General features: G+C 37.2%; 1 protein-coding gene and 1 non-coding gene across 2 annotated transcripts in view; both read right to left on the reverse strand.

Annotated features, from left to right (window-relative positions):
* Nucleotides 1-1,060: 1,060 nt before the first annotated feature.
* The window catches only part of ITGA1 (integrin subunit alpha 1), a 165,845-nt gene continuing 147,143 nt past the window's right edge, over nt 1,061-19,762 (reverse strand). The window contains exons 22-29 of the mRNA XM_069556562.1: nt 18,796-18,885; nt 16,870-16,972; nt 15,084-15,197; nt 14,813-14,917; nt 14,546-14,650; nt 13,017-13,109; nt 9,786-9,902; nt 1,061-3,001 (exon numbers count right to left, since the gene is read on the reverse strand). Coding sequence (XP_069412663.1) covers nt 2,957-3,001; nt 9,786-9,902; nt 13,017-13,109; nt 14,546-14,650; nt 14,813-14,917; nt 15,084-15,197; nt 16,870-16,972; nt 18,796-18,885 — 772 coding nt within the window. The 3' untranslated portion in view covers nt 1,061-2,956. The remainder of the gene's footprint in view (nt 3,002-9,785; nt 9,903-13,016; nt 13,110-14,545; nt 14,651-14,812; nt 14,918-15,083; nt 15,198-16,869; nt 16,973-18,795; nt 18,886-19,762) is intronic.
* TRNAW-CCA (transfer RNA tryptophan (anticodon CCA)) lies at nt 6,682-6,754 on the reverse strand. The gene has a single exon. It is a non-coding gene; the product is annotated as a tRNA-Trp (tRNA).

A 19,762-nucleotide genomic window follows, 5' to 3' on the forward strand; every position in this document is an offset into this window, starting at 1 on the left:
AGCCATGGACACAGGAGTCTGGCAGGCTACAGTCCATAGGGCTGCAAAGAGTCGGACATGACTAAGAGACTCAGCACACACGCAGTCTATCTCAATGGTGTGCTAAAGCCAGCTCATACTGGTACAGGAGAACTGACAAATATATTTTCAGGAATTCTACAAGCTGTTTAGGGTTATGTTAGTGGCCTGAAAATGGCCATGACAAAACAATTTAGATCATGAAAACTGGCTTTTGACACAAATCAGGGATTTTTTTTTTTCCCCTCCTGGAAAGTCAGCTGTTAAATAATTTACCAGTATACCATTATAGGTTTGGTATGGAAAGGGACTTCTTACATAGTTCAGTCTATATAGCAAAAGCAACAATTAATTTTTAAAAATATCAAAGTTAAAAAAAGAAAGTTTTTTTTGTAATTTAACCAATAAAAGTTCATACTTGTAAGTATCACTTTTCTTATTAAATGTTTTAAAATAATAAAGTTTTATATATTTCCTAATCATTAATTATGTTTACGACATCTGTACAGAGTTAATTTGGGATAACTGCTGACATTATTTTAGCCAAAGCTTCTACATTCATGATATCAAGATATTACATAACTATATGCTAAGGTTAAATATTAAAGAAAGTGAAAAGAATATGCAAAGTGGGTGAATCAAACTTTTCTTGTGGTGTAGCTTTTGTGTGTTTATTTCTTGTAAACTGTCACTTGGTGTTGAGGTATTTTTTCTTCAGCCTGTGTCTGGGCATGCATGCATGCATGTGTGTGTGTGCGTGGGTGCATGTGTGTTTATACACCTACGTGCACAGATGCATAGACACATACACACATAAACCTCAAAAGATTACAATATTAGGGAAACAGGATATCTGGCTCATTTAACAGTCTACTTAAAAACCATGAGTGACTTATGTTGAAAACTTTGTAGAGCTTATAAGTAGCTCTTTGATCTGGCCAAATACCTCTTCCCCTCTTTTCTAATATGTTAAAAATGTCATCTTTTCTATTTTTCCCCTTTGGGTTAACAATATATTTAGTTGAAATCTGCACACTCCTGGTTCAGTGAATGCTTTATTTAGGAGTCAGAGAACAAGTGTGAATTAAAAAAAATTTTTATCTATCAGATTTATTTCTAAGAATGTGCTGAGCTTGGAGCAGAGCTGCTAAGCAGGCTATGCACTGGAGGTGTGCACCATGCTGACTCCGAATATGAGAGATGCTTTGTTGAGCAAACAAAGGACAGGTGGAAAGAATGATTTTGGAACCTGGAGACAGATGAAGAAAATTCTAAAATGGGACATTTCTGAACAAATGACAGGCCAGCAAGAGGATACGAAATCTTTGGAGAGACAGCCTTTCTTTTAGCCGCTGATGTCCTCAGCACTCTCCAGGTGCCTGTCTTTGACCATCAGGATATTAGATGCAGATGTAGAGAGCCATGAGGTAGGCTGCCTCTGAGTCCATAGATAATTCCCTGGAAATTAGTTTTTAAAAAGAAATCCATGGCATTTGATTATTTTCCATTGATTTGCTGCTTTATGAGAAAAGTAGAGCCCAGGATTCTCTAGATGAGTACAGATTCTGATCTGGTGACAGTCAATCAGGTAGAGAGATGGAGCTACTGCAGAGTAGCAGCAGATTTTACAGCAGTAGTTCACACATACATTCATTCATTTGTTGGTGTTGTTTTCCAAGAAACGGAGCAACCTAGGAACTTACGCTACAGAAGAGTCCAATGCACCATAATGATTACTTCAAGAACAAAGAAGCTCATACAAAAGTGTGATGTCTTTCTGTTGGTGTGAGGTTTCCAACTTGAAATTCTTTAAAATGCATTTCTGGAGATATATTTAAATATTGATATGCCTCACTCAGAAAGCAGTGGCTTGTTGGTAAAATGCAATACTGAAATGAAATACTGCCTTGTCATAAAAAGAACTGTGTTTGGAAAATTAAATACCTTTACAAAGATTAAAAATAAACATACTCTCACAGCTTGAGGGTTTGAATGAACCATGTACCAAAGAGTTGAATCAACTCTTACTTTGGGTTACATCCTGGGACCCTTCATGTTCAAAAGCTGCCCAGCAAAGATGATCAGCATTTCTGCAGCATCCATCAACATTATCAGAAATCATTTTTGCATATACCACACACATGATTTTTCATGACAAATCAGTGCTATGTCACATAAAACTCCTGTTATTTTTAGTATAAAAGAGTTTTGAGTTTCAGAGTTCAATATCAAAATTGTATTCTATAAAAGCTTAAATTAATCCATTCAGTGCACTTGCTTTTCAACAAGTCTTTCTTGATTTTCTCCTCTAGATAAAATTTCAGCTCAATTGTACTATTTTACAAACACTTTGGAAAGAAAAATTTCCAAGTACAGAACCCGACACAAAGATGCTGACTGTATTCTCTGTGATTTGATTCTATTTTCAGTCTATACTGTATATAGGAAAATTTTTCTCATTTGAATGGGGGGAAGTGATCTTTTTCAGGTAAAATTCCTTTCTTTGCATTTACAAATGTTGACTATCATGCTGAATGTGGATATCCATCAGGAATCAATGGAAAAAGCTTAATTTATATTATTTTGAAAGTAAATGTTTCAATGATCATAAAAATCTTTTTCTGTATTCCTTAAATATTTTGGTAATTTAATATATAAACATATTTGTACAGGTTATTTTTCATCTTCAAAACACTTTGTAATTTTGCTTACTCAACAAAAATGAGTAATTAAAAATATTTTTCAACATTTTATAAAATATATCTTTACGGTACTGTTTTTGGATCTTGCTTGATCTGTTATTTTCTAAGTGACTAATCCCTGATGGATTACATAAAGTTATGTGACTATGTCTTTGATTGTGTTTATTAATTTCTTGTCACATATTTGAGGCAAACCTGAGGATTATTGAATAATTATTTCTTCTCTTCCAAATATTTCATTTCTCCATTTTCTTCTTTAGTGGTCTTTTGAAGAATCCAATCTTAGAGAAAATATCAAATGTAACACAATTAGTTATTTGAAATTAGGTAATAAATATTAATCTCAGATAAAATTTAGCTTAGTAAAATGTTAGCAATTGTGGGATTACAAATAAAATAATCGAGAGGTATTCTTTTCAATTGACCTATTAGGTAATATTGAATGTCAAGAAATGACAGTTATTGGACTTCCCTGGTGGTCCAGTGGTTGAGAATCTGCCTGCCAGTGCAGGGGAGTTGAGGTCGGTCCCTGGTCTGGGAGGATTCCACATGCCTCAGTGCTACTAAGCCCCTGTACCACAACTACTGAGCTTGACTCACGCAACTCATAAAGCCTGCATGCCTAGAGCCTGTGTGTGCTCTGCAACAAGGGAAGCCACCAGAACAAGAAGCCTGTGCATTGCAACGAAGACCCAGTGCAGCCAAAATAAATAAATAAAATTGAAAAAAATACCCACAAACAACCCCCCCAGTAGATTAGACGATACAGAAGAACAGATTGAAAAAAAAAAAAAACTAATATATGTAGCAAACTAACTTAAAGGGTTCTGGAAAAATATTTTGGGAGACATGCAAACTGTAGTTATCCAGCTCTGTCTCTACTTTGCCATCATCTTTCTTTTTCAAGCACGTGTCAGAGAAATTTCCATCGAATAATCAATGGTCATAAATTGAGGTCGTTAGAGATGATGGTGAATCTGGTAGGTACACTATGGCTAGGCGGTTGGGGAGATTTCTGAGTTGTCTGGATTTACTTTAAAAAGATACACTTTTATTTTTGGCTCTGCTGTGCTGGGTCTTCGTTGCTGCACATGCTTTTCTCTAGTTACGGCGCGCAGGGCCTATTCTTCGTTGTGGTGCTTCTGCTTCTTACTGTGGTGCCTTCTCCTGTTGTGGAGAAGTTGCTGCACATGGGCTCAGCGGTTGTAGTTCCTGGGTAGCACAGGGTTAATATTTGTGGTACATGGACTTCGTTGCTCCACAGCATGTGAGTTCTTCCTGGACCAGGGATCGAACCCATGTCTCCTGCATTGGCAGGCAGACTTTTTTACCACTGAGCCACAAAGGAAGCCCTGGATTAACTTTAAATGTACTAGCACATCCATCTATATAGGCTTGACATAAAAAGACTCTTGAAAACACCCTGTATCATTTGGATATGAAAATGAAGTAATTGAACATATGAAAAATTCCACATTGGGGTGAAGGTGGGTCACTTTTCATGACGCATTGTGATAAAAATTACAAGTGCTTTATTATTTCCAATTATATAAAATAATAATTTTTTAAAAAGGATAAAATCTGCCTGCCAATGCAAAAGAGGTTAGAGATGAGGGTTGGATCCTTAGATTGGGATGATTTCCTGGAGAAGGAAATGGCAACCTGCTCCAATATTCTTGCCTGGAAAATCCCATGGACAGAGGAGCCTGGTAGGCTACAGTCCATGGGGTTGCAAAGTGTCGGACATGACTGTGCCCATTATGTTGTTATGTTAAAAAAAAGGATAGGAGCTGGAAGGAACCTTTGCAATATTCTAATCTAACATGGGTATTAAAATTGTTTTTTAAAAAAGGTCCTAGAGAAATATTCTTTTAAATCTGTATTCTTTTAAAAAATTTGAGAGTGGATTATAATAGTACAAGCAAAGACCGTGAGTTAATTCTTTGGAAATGTGGCACCTTCATGTCATTTTAATCATGAAAGAAAGTGAAAGTGTTAGTCGCTCAATTGTGCCAGACTCTCTGCGACCCCATGGACTGCAGCCTGCCAGGCTCCTCTGTCCAGGGGATTTTCCAGGCAAGGATACTGGAATGGGTTGCCATTTTCTTCTCCAGGGGATCTTCCTGACCCAGGGATCAAACCTGGGTCTCCTGTACAGCAGGCAGATTTCTTTTCCAACTGAGCTACCAGGGAAGGTCCCTTTTAATCATAAAGTTGTGGTAAATTATGCAAGGGAATCCTATTTTTAAAAAAATTATTATAAAACAATTAAGACTTCTAAGGGCATAAATGGTGAAAAGTATGCAATTTTAAATTAGAGAAGTTTTACTCAGGGCTTTATGTCTTCCTCCACTCCAGAGTTTAGTTGGTGGTAGACATCACAAGTCCCTTGGACTGCAAGGAGATCCAACCAGTCCATTCTAAAGGAGATCAGCCCTGGGTGTTCTTTGGAAGGAATGATGCTAAAGCTGAAGCTCCAGTACTTTGGCCACCTCATGCGAAGACTTGACTCATTGGAAAAGACTCTGATGCTGGGAGGGATTTGGGGCAGGAGGAGAAGGGGACAACAGAGGATGAGATGGCTGGATGGCATCACCGACTTGATGGACGTGAGTATGAGTGAACTCCGGGAGATGGTGATGGACAGGGATGCCTGGCGTTCTGCGATTCATGGGGTCGCAAAGAGTTGGACACGACTGAGCAACTGAACTGAACTGAACTGAACTGAACTGAACTGAGACATCACAAAAAAGGTGACAGTAGAACAAATGAACATGAAGAAACAATGTATGTGTCTTCCCTAGAACACAAATTCTCCTACATGTATCAGGCCTTTTTCTCTGAGCCAAATATACGCATTCTGGATTCACAAACCATTAAGCCTTTAACTTGTACCTGCATGTCCTGAGTCGAAAATAAATCAGACAAAGCTCTCACAAAAGCAGGTGGTGAATCATGACTTTTCTCTTTCCTGCCCTGCCCAGTTCCTGATCTTTTCTTCTTCCCGCTCAAGTTTTTTTTTTTTTTTTGCTTCTTTTCAACCTTCCTTTGCTTTCACAGATTAAAAGCTTAGTTTTAAAACTTAACTCCTGCTAACAAAAGTTTTCCACCCAACTGATTCTATTAACACTGGTTTTTCAGTGCAAGTTGGGTGATTAGAGTGAAAACTAGGAAAATATATGTTCATAGCTTCAAATTGGACAGGGCCAATTCTAGTCAACATTTGCAACAAGTTGTTTGTTTTCAGCACCCAAACTTATAGTTTTCACTTCCTTTTTCTTTTTGTATTTACTTAATGATCTTATTTGTATTCCCCCCTAATTAAAAACCCTGTGGCAAAAGTCTGATTAAACAGTCCCTGGCAGAAATATGTGCTCAATGGTTGTAATATGGAATAAGTGTTGAATGAAAACATTTATCAGTTCAGTCGCTCAGTCCTGTTCAACTCTTCACAACCCCATGGACTGCAGCATACCAGGCTTCCCTGTCCATCATCAAAACATTTATATTAAAATATAAAAGGCTACTAGATAGCAGTACTATCCCCCACTCACACTCCCCTCACAATATGCATATTGGATGAGGGAACAAAGCTATAGGATTAGTAAATAAATCATTAAGGGTGGATCTTGAGACATCAGTGTAAGATCAAGTTAAGACAGGAACAATCTGATTTCTCAGGGTTCCTTTGTGGACCATCTCATTCTATCCTTTTGGTTATGATGACTGAGCTTCTCCCTTAGCATGTTACCAGATTTCAGGACATATTTCCCAATCTATTTAAACCTGTGTCCTCTAAAGCCTTCTCCCATCAAGGTTAAGTATAGTAAGTGAAGTGAAGTCGCTCAGTCGTGTCCGACTCTTTGCGACCCCATGGACTGTAGCCTATCAGGCTCCTCAGTCCATGATATTTTCCAGGCAAAAGTACTGGAGTGGGTTGTCATTTCCTTCTCCAGGGGATCTTCCTGGCCCAGGGATCGAACCTGGGTCTTCCACATTGGAGGCAGACGCTTTACCGTCTGAGCTACCAGGGAAGCCCTAAGTATAGTAAGCACCTACTAAGATTTTGTTAAGTCTTAATCTCTTCTATTGGAGAAGGCAATGGCAACCCACTCCAGTACTCTTGCCTGGAAAATCCCTTGGAAGGAGGAGCCTGGTAGGCTGCAGTCCATGGGGTCGTGAAGAGTCGGACATGACTGAGCGACTTCACTTTCACTTTTCACTTTGATGCATTGGAGAAGGAAATGGCAACCCATTCCAGTGTTCTTGCCTTGAGAACCCCAGGGATGAGGGAGCCTGGTGGGCTGCCATCTATGGGGTCGCACAGAGTTGGACATGACAGAAGCAACTTAGCTTAGCAATCTCTTCTATGCATTCTATGAAGATAAAGCTACAGAGACTGTGCCTTTTGAAATTGAATTCTAGTTCCAGGGGGAATCTTTCACCTGCTCCCTGCACAAAGTCTCAAACTGAGAGTTTTGATCAACTCCCACACTGTTGGGGTTTGGAAGAAGCATGAAGAAAGGCTAGTCCTGAGGTTTATGCTCCACTAGTCTAAAATTAGTCTAAAAAGATGTGTGGGGATGAGGGTAGCTTTTCTGAGCTTGCTGCAGACCAAATGCTTCAGGGAGGTTCAGGCAAGAGGAGGGCAAGTAATCTTTCCAGTATAACAGAGCTGCTGAAAGGTTGAACCCAACGAGGGACTATCACTCCAATATCAAATATTTTTATATATTTCAGGGAGTTCATGATCTTCTTGAGCAAAACCAATTCCTGGAGCTCCAGAGCGAAGAGCTTGCCCCATAGAGTGCAGCAGAGGACTATACTGGATAAAGGCATTGCTTCAACCCAGTCCCTTACTAGATGAGAACTCTTAGGGGGGTTAACTTCTGTTTGCTTCAGTGTCCTCAAGTATAAAATATAGTTAAAAGACTTAGTTGGAAAGATTGTAAAGAAAACAGAGTGAATAGAAGCAAGGGAGACCATAGAGTGAGGGGGTTAATAGCGCTGACACAAAAGTGAAATGGCCCAGATGATTCTCTACTCTGAAACTGACAAACCATGTGACTTTGGGAAACACATTTAACTTTTCTATGCCTCAGCTTCTTTCCTTACAAAATGAGGTCCATAATAGTATCTTTCTCATAGGGTTGATGTTAATATCTAAAGTGGAAAAGCTAAAAATGGTTCCTGGTACACAGTAAACACTCAATAAGTGCTAGTTTTCCTCCTGTCTACTGTGGAAATACCATTCTGATTACTGGCATTCCCACTGATGTGACTGAGTTAACTAAACCTACAGGTCAGGACTGTCCAAAGGTTGCTAAACCTTTGGGCTTTAAAAGAAGACCTAAGAAGACATCAGAATGTATCAGCAAATCATATCCTGGATGGAAGAATGTTTGCTTTTACACTTAACGCTTTTTTCAGTGTTAGTCACTTAGTCATGTCCAGCTCTTTGTGACCCCACGGACTATAGCCCACCAGGCTCTTCTGTCCATGGAGTTTTCCAGGCAAGAATATTGGAGTGGGTTGCCATGTCCTTCTCCAGCTTTTTTCAGACTGATGACCAAAAAACAGGGCTGAAAATTATTTGCTAGTTTTAAGGAGAGGTATGCAGCTAGAGAGACTACTCAAATATCAGCTCTGGCTTCCCTCTTCTCTTGGCAGCAGTGTCCTAAAACTGTATGGACAAGTGCTGTGCTTACCATACTGAAAGAAATCAACAGTAAAATGTCCTATTACAGGTGCTTACAAACAAAGAAACCATTTTCTATGTTCCAAGGACACCCTTGACACCGCTAAGCCAGGCCTTGGGTACCACAGTGTGGCAAAGCCAGGTATTACAGACAGAGCATGGATACCCTGCAAAGCAGGAGGAAGAGCTGCAGGTCTGAGATGGCAGAGAATTCTGTCCTCGAGACTTTGCTGGAGAAAACCTACGGATTCTATTTACTAAACTAAATGCTCCTGACATACATCTGTTAACACAGCTGTTTTCATCTTCTCTGAGAATAACCTCCCGAAAAGAGGAAGATAGTTATGGTAAGTCAGAATGGATAGAAGCAGTTGGTAATTTGATGGGAGAGAAATTTGCTATTTAAACTATTTGATTAAAATATAATTCTGTTGTTCAGATATCAGAAAAATGAATATGTAGCCACAATCTATTTTTAACATAGTGATAATTTTGCTTTTGAACAAAACAATAAAATATAGGGTGATAAATGCTAGAATAAATGCCAATTTGATATTTCATTAGAAAAACATTAAATTCAACTTTTCTGAGATTTTATTCTCTATTAAATTTATCCTAAAAGCTATCATTTCATTTCTGCTTAATTTGAAAAAGATACAAAGATTGAAAGATTTTGCATATCTTAATTTAAGCGAAACATCTACTGATATGGAAATAAACATCTGTTGATATGTTAATACACAGATTGACTAGACAAAAAATAGGTTAGTTTTACAGGAGGATTTGAAACAGGAGTGTGTAAAAGTATAAGATTTCTGTGTCATCAACTAATTGAACAAATATCTCATTTCTCATTCAGGCATGCAACTATTGCATAAAATGTGGTATTTTTATATATTAAAGAAGCATTTAATTTTAAAGGTACATAAAGATATGTGATTAGGATAGGGCTTTATCTTAACCATAATTCTGTTGCTTCTATGTTCTTAAACTGACATAGAAATGTATTCTTTTCTTTTTTCTATAAAAGGGAGTTTTCATTCTTCTCTGCTTATAAAAATACTGTACACTTAATTTAGAATTTCCAGTGTTATAGACAAATGAAAGTGTCCTGTAATCCCAGTCTCTAGAGAGATCTCCCATAAGTTTTGGATATGTCTATTTCTTTCTTGTACAAAAGTGGTTTCAAGTTGTGTACAGCATTTGAGATATATATTTTTTCTTCTTAATTTTTGTCTTGGTTATCATTTCAGTGTTTTTAATGGCTACACAATACTATATTCCAAAGCATGGATAAATCATAATTTGTTTCACCAATATGCTGTTGACAATTGAAGTAGGAAAGTCTAAGGAACTCTGATTCTTACCTTCCACAGCACTAATATGAGCAACATTAATAACAATAATCCAGCAAAAGCACTCAGCAGGATAACCCATAGTGGCACTCTGCCTGGTAGCCCATCTTTGGATATTTGGATAGCAAGCTGAAAATGATTAAACAAGATTGTTAACATTGATAAACACCTCTTAGAACTTCCAGTACACTGAGTTTTTGTAGGCTATAATTTTCTACCAAAGAGTGTACTCAATCTCATTACTACATACAGAGAAAATAATGAGTTCACATTTTAAAAGGCCCTTTATCTATTCAAAATCTCTAATCATGTCATATTCATTATTACCCAAACAATTTTGTAACATTATCCTCCAGAAATTCATACATAACGAGTAAACTACCTATGAATCAAAATTCTCAAGGGTAGAGGTGAATTTCACTCAGGGAGAATGAGCAGTATTGTATGTTTTAAAGGTTTATTCATAGCCTTCAGTGTATTATCATAATAGCCTAAGTTTAGATGGGAAGGTTGTCACAGGTTGTGGACATATAAACCTGAAGGGTTCTTCTAACTTTAATTCTAATTCTAGTGTGCTTTATTTTTTTTTTGCTAACAAATTGAGATATAATTTTCATATAGTAAGATGCACAAATCTCAAAGGTACAGATGAACAAATTTGTGCATGCATTTCCTCAATGCATTTTTTATTATACCACACTGTCTATTCCAATTGACATTCTCTTAGCATCTATAAATTAGGTCTTCAGTTCAGTTCAGTCTCTCAGTCGTGTCTGACTCTTTGTGACCCCATGAACCGCAGCACGCCAGGCCTCCCTGTCTATCACCAACTCCCGGAGTCCACCCAAGCCCATGTCCACTAAGTCAGTGATGCCATCCAACCATCTTATCCTCTGTCGTCCCCTTCTCCTCCTGCTCTCAATCTTTCCCAGCATCAGAGGCTTTTCCAATGAATCAGCTCTTCGTATCAGGTGGCCAAAGTATTGGAGTTTCAGCTTCAACATCAGTCCTTCCAATGAACACCCAGGACTGATTTCCTTTAGGATGGACTGGTTGGATCTCCTTGCAGTCCAAGGGACTCTCAAGAGTCTTCTCCAACACCACAGTTCAAAAGTATCAATTTTTCAGCACTCAGCTTTCTTTATAGTCCAACTCACACATCCATACATGACCACTGGAAAAACCATAGCCTTGACTAGATAGACCTTTGTTGACAAAGTAACGTCTCTGCTTTTTAATATGCTGTCTAAGTTGATCATAACTTTCCTCCCAAGGAGTAAGCATCTTTTAATTTCATGGCTGCAGTCACCATCTGTAGTGATTTTGGAGCCCCCCAAAATAAAGTCAGCCACTGTTTCCAATGTTTTCCCATCTATTTGCCATGAAGTGATGGGACCGGATGCCATGATCTTCGTTTTCTGAATGTTGAGCTTTAAGCCAACTTTTTCACTCTCCTCTTTCACTTTCATCAAGAGGCTCTTTAATTCTTCTTCACTTTCTGCCATAAGGGTGGTGTCATCCGCATATCTTAACTGAAGTAAACTTGAAGGAGACAGCTTTTAGTGTTCCAGCTACTCAAGCTCTCTCAGTGTGGCACCTAACCCTCAATAAAGCTTGTCTGTTCTGTGTCCTATCCCTTATGTTTCTGAGAGGGGGGAAAAAAAAGAAAAAAACTAATTTAGAGTAGCTGTTAATGACCAATAACACCTCAAGGTGCTGTATCTCCCTTTAATGGGGAATATCTCCATTCCTTAACCTAGAGGGGAAGATTAGAGATAAAAAAGAAAACTAACTACCAGGGAAGATATTTGCATAGAGTGGATACTGATCCAGATCCCTCACTTGACTCCGAGTTGGTCACTGCTCATGCATCTAGAAGACGGAGCTGGCAAGAATATAGACATAGGTGGGATCAGACCTTTGAAGACAGACCTTAAGCACATCTAAAATAATTCCCCGAACTTACAAGTACAGAAATGGAAGTCTGGAGGCAATCAGCGACTTCTCCAAGATCACACAACTATGAAATGATAATTTTTAGTAATTTTAACAGTTTAAGTGTAATTTTTCTTTAGAATAAAATATAGAAAAAATGGCTCTGTGGGAAAATTTAAGTAAAATTTAGGGAAAATAAAGCTAATTATAAAATTTAAATAAAATGTATTTTATAATCAAATATACTCTTTTCCAAATCCTTTCCAATATAATATATACTTTTTTTTTTGTGTGTGCTTACGGGTAAAATTTTAGTTTCTCTACATGTGGAACAACTTATCATATATCAAGCGAAGTGCTGTTTATACAGTAAGTAAACATTATATCCAGATATATGATGCATATATTCTTTAAAGGTAAATACTTATCAGAAGTCACTGACATTGTAATTATTTTAAATAGATACTAATTTGATGGAGAAGAAAATGGCAACCCACTGCAGTATTCTTGCCTGGAGAATTCCATGGACAGAGGAGCCTGCTGGGCTACATTCCATGGTGTCAGAAACAGTCAAACATGACTGAGTGACTAACACACACTAATTTGAAATAAAAAATGAAAACTTCTCAAATGTTTGGTAGTTTCAAGTATAATTTTATGACTCATGATGTCCATATGAAATATTTAAACTCTCATCATAAATAGGGAAATTATCCTCAACTGCCCACATGTTTAACAGGTGTTTTGACCTTATTTTACAATAGGACAAAAGAGAAAAAAACAAACCATTTTATTTTTAAGAAGAACTCCAGCATGAATTTGTGTCAGGGAATATTACTTCATTTTTTGTTTCATATTTCCCAATGGCTAAATGAAGAAAATTTTAAAATAAATTTACAAGTATTCCTATTCAGTGTAAAGTCACTTTCTGGAAAGAAATTATTTTTCAAGTCTGCTCTTCAGATGTCAACTGCATTTTGTAATGTTAGTTTTTAAGGATGAAAATTACAAATGCATCATATGTTATCAGCGTAAGAATAAAAACATCAATTTCCTGTGATGGTTTTAAGTAATAAAGTCAAACATGGCATGCTAATTGTAAATATCATGGTTTTTCCCAGTTTCTCACAAAAAAGGAGACTGAAATCACACTTGAAGCTAATCAAGTGTAATTTGAAGCAGAAAGTGTCTGTCACTTACTGAGAGCAGTGCTAGTCACTGCTTTAGGGACTATAAGCAAATATAAAACGTTATGTCACAAATGGAGTGAAATGTATAATGTTTTCAAAAACTTGGAGTCGCACTTACCTCTCTTTTTTGATTGCCAGCACTTAAAACTAGTGATGCATTTTCACTCTGAAGTTCTGCCCTTACAGTAAGATTTAAGCTGGAAAAATGTGCCTGAAAAGCAAGCAATTTATTTTCAATATAAGGAGCTAGTCACGATGAGAGCTAACCATGTTTTAGAGCAGTTTTTCAAACTAAAATTTTTCTGAGATTGAAACATTTAACATCCAGATGGCATTTGTGGTAGGAAATGATGACTGTGTATCCACCTTTCCTCTCTGCACTCAGATCTCACTTAGATCCTTATTATAGAATGAAGAATTTTTCTGAATAACACAGTTTCTATTAAAATTTTTCCTTTGCAAAATGAACTCCAAACCCTGCCCTCTTTTCATGTAGTTAGGTATGGTATAGCTACTCTCTGGTAATGAGGTTTACGTAGAAGTGTGTTTAGAATTAAGTTGAAATTACCAATATTCAACAATTGATGATTTATTAAAGATAGCAACTTAATATGATCAAATCTAAAAATAGAAATTTCATATAATTAACAAAATACTTCTAACAGAGAAACAAATAATATAAAATACAATGGATTAAGTTTTAAAGTAGCCAACTGTCAGATGGATTTGACTTTATTAGGTGTCAAAATGTCCTCCAAAATAGATAGATAGCATAATGCAATAAATTTATAATATACGTTAACTCTAATCTTTGTTAATGCTGTCAAGGATTGTCTCTCTATGACTCTTTGTTTCTTTTTTTAAAAAAATTATTTATTTTAATTGGAGGCCAATTACTTTACAATATTGTAGTGGTTTTTGCCATACATTGACATGAATCAGCCATGGGTATACATGTGTCCCCCATCCTGAACCCCTCCTCCCACCTCCCTCCCCATCCCATCTCTCAGGGCTGTCCCAGTGCACCAGCTTTGAGCACCCTGTTTCATGCATCAAACTTAGACTGGTGATTTATTTCACATATGGTAATATACATGTTTCAGTGCTATTCTCTCAAATCACCCCACCCTCACCTTCCCTGATTCTTTGTTTCTTAACTGAGTTCTAAGGTATTAATGAAAGTGCAAAGGAAAGAATAAGAGAAACTTAAAAAAAGCATATATACATGAAAGGGGACCTTGGAAATAACTTAGTTACTAACAGACAAGGCAGTGAGTGAGTGAAAGTCGCTCAACTGTGTCTGACTTATTTGTGACCCCATGGACTATACCATCCATGGAATTCTCCAGGCCAGAATATGGAGTGGGTAGCCTTTCCCTTCCCCAGGGAATCTTCCCAGTCCAGGGATTGAACCCAGGTCTCCTGCATTGCAGGCAGATACTTTACCAGCGGAGCCACAAGGGAAGCCCAACAGACAAAGGAAAATGACATCCAAAGAGTTGATTTAGTAGAGCTAAGGCTTGGATCACATTTGTTTAGGCTTCCAGTTTTACGTTCTTTCTCAAGAAGCACTCTTCTTTGTTTTATTAAGTGATGAATATTTGTTTATATTATTCAATTATTGCAGAGAACTATGGAATCACTTACTTTTATAAAAGTTGGTTTCCATAAGATAAGTGAAACATTCACTTGGCTCATGTCAGACGGAATCAGATTACATGTGATGGTGGCAAACTTACATGCACTGCAGTCCTGTTTAAATGCCCAGAGGTATAAGTTAGCACTCATGCCATTCGATGAAAGACAGTATATGAAAAATATTTTACATCATAGTTATGTTTAGGTTGATATTGAATTTATTCACTTGGAAAGCATGAGGTAAAATGAGCACTTGTCTTGCTAATTTGAATTTACCAGAATGGTGCCTCGTTTGATATCTTCAGATTTGGATATCATCATTTTCTTCCCAGTGTTGATACCAAAAGGATCCTGAAGGTTACTGGGTATGCAGTTGACATTCTATGAAATAAAAACATGTCTTTTATCAGGTGAGATATCAGAGGGAAAAATGACTTGAAAAATAATGTAAAGGATCTGTGAATGATAGACACTGCCAAACATGAATGATCCCTCTTGGTAAGTGTGCAGTACAGAAGAAGCCTAACTCTGAGGCACACAGACTTACCTCGGAAGATGACCATCCACTTGGGTACAGTACAGGAAAACCATCCGATGTCACATTGGGAAATGAAATTGACAGTTTAAGTTCTGGCATTGGAAAATGCCCACTTTTTCTAATCTACAGGGAAAAAGAGAAAAAGAAACGTAACCTTTTCTTCTTTCAACAGCAAGTTTTCTGTCTTACATAAAATTTTGCTTCTTAATTGATTAATTAAGTTGTGTAATATTTTGAATCCCAAAATGAATGTAAAGGATTTTATGGCACTGCACAGAGAATTGGCTTTCCCTCCCTTCTTCCTTCTTTCCTTTCTTCCTTGTTTGCAGAATTCTCTAATCTAGGAAAAGTAAATGGGTCTAGAAAAAACTGGTAGCCTACATTTCAAAAACTTATTCCAGTAGTAGAGTGACTGGCAGTTATACTAACTTTCTGAGGCATTTCAGCAAAGGCACAAATAAAAATAATGAAATACTCTTGATAGTATGCATTTATTTCTACTTTGTGAGAGAATTCCCTTTTCCATCATTGACAATTCCCAAAGACACTGAGACCATCTTCTAACAATGCTGTGTTATTTCATTCTTTTGAATACAGACTTAAACCTATCATTTGAATTGTATGCTTCTTACTTGAGTAACAATAACTTGAGTCTGTATCTGTAAGTAGGCATGATCTGAAATGACAGCCTGACTCAACTCCATAATTAGTTACTATAATGGTTAGGAAAAGCTTGATATGAAGGGTTCAAAAATAAAAATAAAGGTTGTAATATAAAACATTATGTATGGAGACATTAGTAGGAATACCGTAAGTTATGGTATAACACATATGAAATGTAGCAAGGAGCAGAATGAGTAACCAATTTATTTGTTGAGTAAAGGAAATTATTATCAAGACAATTTTTGAAATAGTCATGTTATTTTTTTTAAGTGTTTTTCTAATTATACTACAAAATGCGAATAAAGTCTATGTGGTTATAGGTAGAGTCTACTTGGTTCCTTATTTTTTCCTAGGAAGTCATTCTAACTAATTTGTGTCTTCTGAGGAAATTAGAGCTCTGGGTCTCTTCAGTTGCTTGAAAGTATAATTATCATCAATTTAAATGAAATTATTTTACGGCTTCCCTGGTGACTCACTGGTAAAGAATTTGCCTGCCAACGCAGGAGATACAGGTTTGATCGCTGGTCTGGGAAAATCCCACATAAGGTGCAGCAATTAAGCCTGTGTGCCACAACTACAGAGCCCGTGCTCCAGAGCCCGAGAATCGCAACTACTGAGCCCATGTGCTCCACAGCAAGAGAGAACCCAGGGCAATGAGAAGCCCCTGCATTGCAACTGGAGAGTAGCCCCCACTCTCCACAACTAGAGGAAAGCCGCTGCAGCCACAAAGACCCAGCCCAGACAAAATTAAGATCCCACGGACTGTAGCCCACCCAGCTCCTCTGTCCATGGGATTCTCCAGGCAAGAATACTGGAGTGGGTTGCCATTCCCTTCTACAGGGGATCTTCCCTACCCATGGATTGAACCTGGGTCTCCTGCATTGCAGACAGATTCTTTACCATCTGAACCACCAGGGAGGCCCTAAATAAAAAATTAAATAAAACTATTTTAAATTATAAATTTATTTTAATTTAAATAAATTATATAAATTTAAAGAAATTATAAGGGAAAATATGCTGGAATATAGAGATTAACTGTTGAACCAACATATTTGTATGTGTCTGTTAATACTTTAACTTTTAAACTTACAAATACCTCTTTCACAACATTAATTTAGAGGTAATTTCTTACCAAGTAGAAGATATCAATTTCATTTCCAAGGTCTTCAGTAGAATTAATAACTTCAGGGACAGTCTCATTGGCCGCAATTGAAATATGGTATTCACTTGCAGAGCTTAAAAGAATTAATTGGAAGACAAAAAGTATAACAAAACATAGTGTAACTTTCACTTGACCTCACGTTTTATTTTGATATACTAGGAACCGAACCCCACAATAAGTACTTCGAGATTTCAAATCAAGCGCAAATTATTTTACCCTGAAATCTAAAGTTAAATCTTTAAGGAAGGTGAGAAAGATTACAATTTAATTCAATAGTTACCAATGCTTAAAATACTAAAATATGTATAATTTTAAAATAAAGTTTGATTGACACATGAAATGTTTTCATGAATTTATTAATATCATCTACATTTAGTGAATAATAAAGCTAAAACCTGGTATTTTTAATAGTGCTGAATTTTAAATAGATTTTAACAATTTGTTACCTTTTCACAATTTAAAGTCATGTATTTACTGTTAAACTTAAAATCTTTTTCATAAAACTCCATGTTCTTTGGATGAACTTGGTAGATGGAAATGTAACATAAACATATTTAAAAGCAATATTTCAGTTTAGAGAAGATAAAAAATACATGTTTGCCAAAATTTGATTTTAAATAAGTGAAAAATTCTTGGGATAAGTCAGTGTACCAAGAGAAACGAAAGTAAAAAAATAGAAAACAGTGAATAGAATTAAAGGTTAAGGTAAAAATGCAAAATCTACATGTATATCCTACAATCCTCTCATTTCTGTGGTCTTTTATTAGTAAAACAAAAGTGCCATAGAAGATAAATTAATAACATGACAAGAGTCAGAGTAAATGACACAGAATTTTGTGCTTTTTGTACATGGCTTATATTTATTTAGCAAAAGCCTGGAGTCCTGTTCATGCAAGTTTACTAACACAGTTGGTGTTTGGATAGCTTAGAAATTCTTACGAAAAAGGATGGTTTATGAATAATGGAGGAAATAATAAATTTTGTTGCTGTTTAGTCTTTAAGTTTGGTCACCTGATGTGAAGAGCTGACTCATTGGAAAAGACCACGATGGTGGGAAAGATTGAAGGCAAGAGTAGAAGGGGACAACAGAGGATGAGATGGTGGGATGGCATCACCGACTCAGTGGACATGAGTCTGAGTAAACCCTGGGAGATGGTGAAGGACAGGAAAGCCTGCCGTGCTGCAGTCCAAGGTGTTGCAAAGAGTTGGATACGACTGAGCAACTGAACAACAACAACAAGTTGCTAAGTTGTGTCTGACTCTTTTGCAACCCCATGGACAATACCCCACCAAGCTCTTCTGTCCATGGGATTTCCCAGGCAAGAGTACTGGAATGGGTTGCCATTTCCTGCTCCAGGGAATTTTTGTGACCCAGGGATTTAAACTGAATCTCCTGCATCACAGATGGATTCTTTGTCACTGAGCCACCAGGGAAGCCCCTGAAGGAAATAAATACCTCTTGTCAGTAAACAATGATTTAATCTTGAATGTCCAGGATGGGCAGACTAATCAGATCCCACACAATGAGAATAAGAGCCAAGAAATATGTTGGCTCTCTATAGACACTGCCCTTCATGAAGGATTTCTGGGTCTTCAGCTTGCATTTACTTAAGACTGAACTGCTAATGCAATTTAGTATTAGTAGCACCTCACATTTCAGATTATTTAGGATGCTGGTTCTCAGTTTTTAGAGTGCACGAGAATTACCCAGAGGGTTTAACACAGATTTCTGGGCCCCCTCCCCAGAATTTCTTATTCAGCACATCTGGGGTGAGGTCAGAGAATCTGCCTCTCTAAGAAGCTCCCAGGTGATTCTGATACCCATGTTCAGGGACCACAAGCTGAGATTCACTGGGTTACAGGAAGGCATCAACTTGAAGTGTGGGGTTCTCCTACCTGGAAAACTGTAGTCCAACTTCATACTTTACAGGGATAGAAATGTTCACTTCATTATCAAAAAGGGTTTCAGGCGGCTCTTCACTGTCACTAGAAAACACAGCAGTCAGACAAATCATTGAACTGTTGGCTATCAGTCAGACAAATCATTAAACTGTTGGCTATTTAGAGACTTTTCTAAGCATTTGAATGAGAAGTTTATTTTGGTAACTAAATAAAGACACACATACAAAACAGAATTATTGATTTAAAAAAAAAATTCAGCGTGGAGAGGGAGATCGGAGATGGATATTGTTAAAAGACCCTAAGGTGATTCTCAAGTGCAGCGAGGGTTGAAAATGACACTGATTTACTACAAGGTTTCACAAATTTCTGTGTGAATAATAAGTGTTCTTGGGTCAATGGTTAAATACACAGATTACTGGGTTTTTCTCCTAGAATAATATGGATTTAGTAGGCCCAAAGTAGGATTCATGAAATTGTGTTTTTTTAAATAAATCACACAGGTGATTCTTATTAATCACAGATGAGGTCCTTGTGAAAAGATGTGCTCAGGAGTACAGAGCTGAGAATAAATCTAAAACCTTTGTCTTCTCACTTAACAGTCTTTCTATGCCTTGTACTTGGGCTTCCCTAGTGGCTCAGACAGTAAAGAATCCTCTTGCAATGAGGGAGACCTGGGTTCAATCCCTGGCTTGGGAAGATTCCCTGGAGAAGAGCATGGCAACCCACTCCAGTATTCTGGCCTGGAGAATCCCCCTGGACAGAGGAGCCTGGCAGGCTACAGTCCATGGAGTCACAAAGAATCAGACATGACTGAGTGTCTAAGCACAGCACAGGCCTTGTACTTGGTGCTTATTGTTGAGCACCTACTTTCCTCCCTGATTTTAGTTATCATTTTAATTATACATTATTTAAATGCATGCCTAGATATTTATACATTTATATGTACATACACATATCTCAT

Source organism: Ovis canadensis, chromosome 16, assembly GCF_042477335.2.
Source record: "Ovis canadensis isolate MfBH-ARS-UI-01 breed Bighorn chromosome 16, ARS-UI_OviCan_v2, whole genome shotgun sequence".
In the NCBI taxonomy this organism is placed as follows: domain Eukaryota; kingdom Metazoa; phylum Chordata; class Mammalia; order Artiodactyla; family Bovidae; genus Ovis; species Ovis canadensis.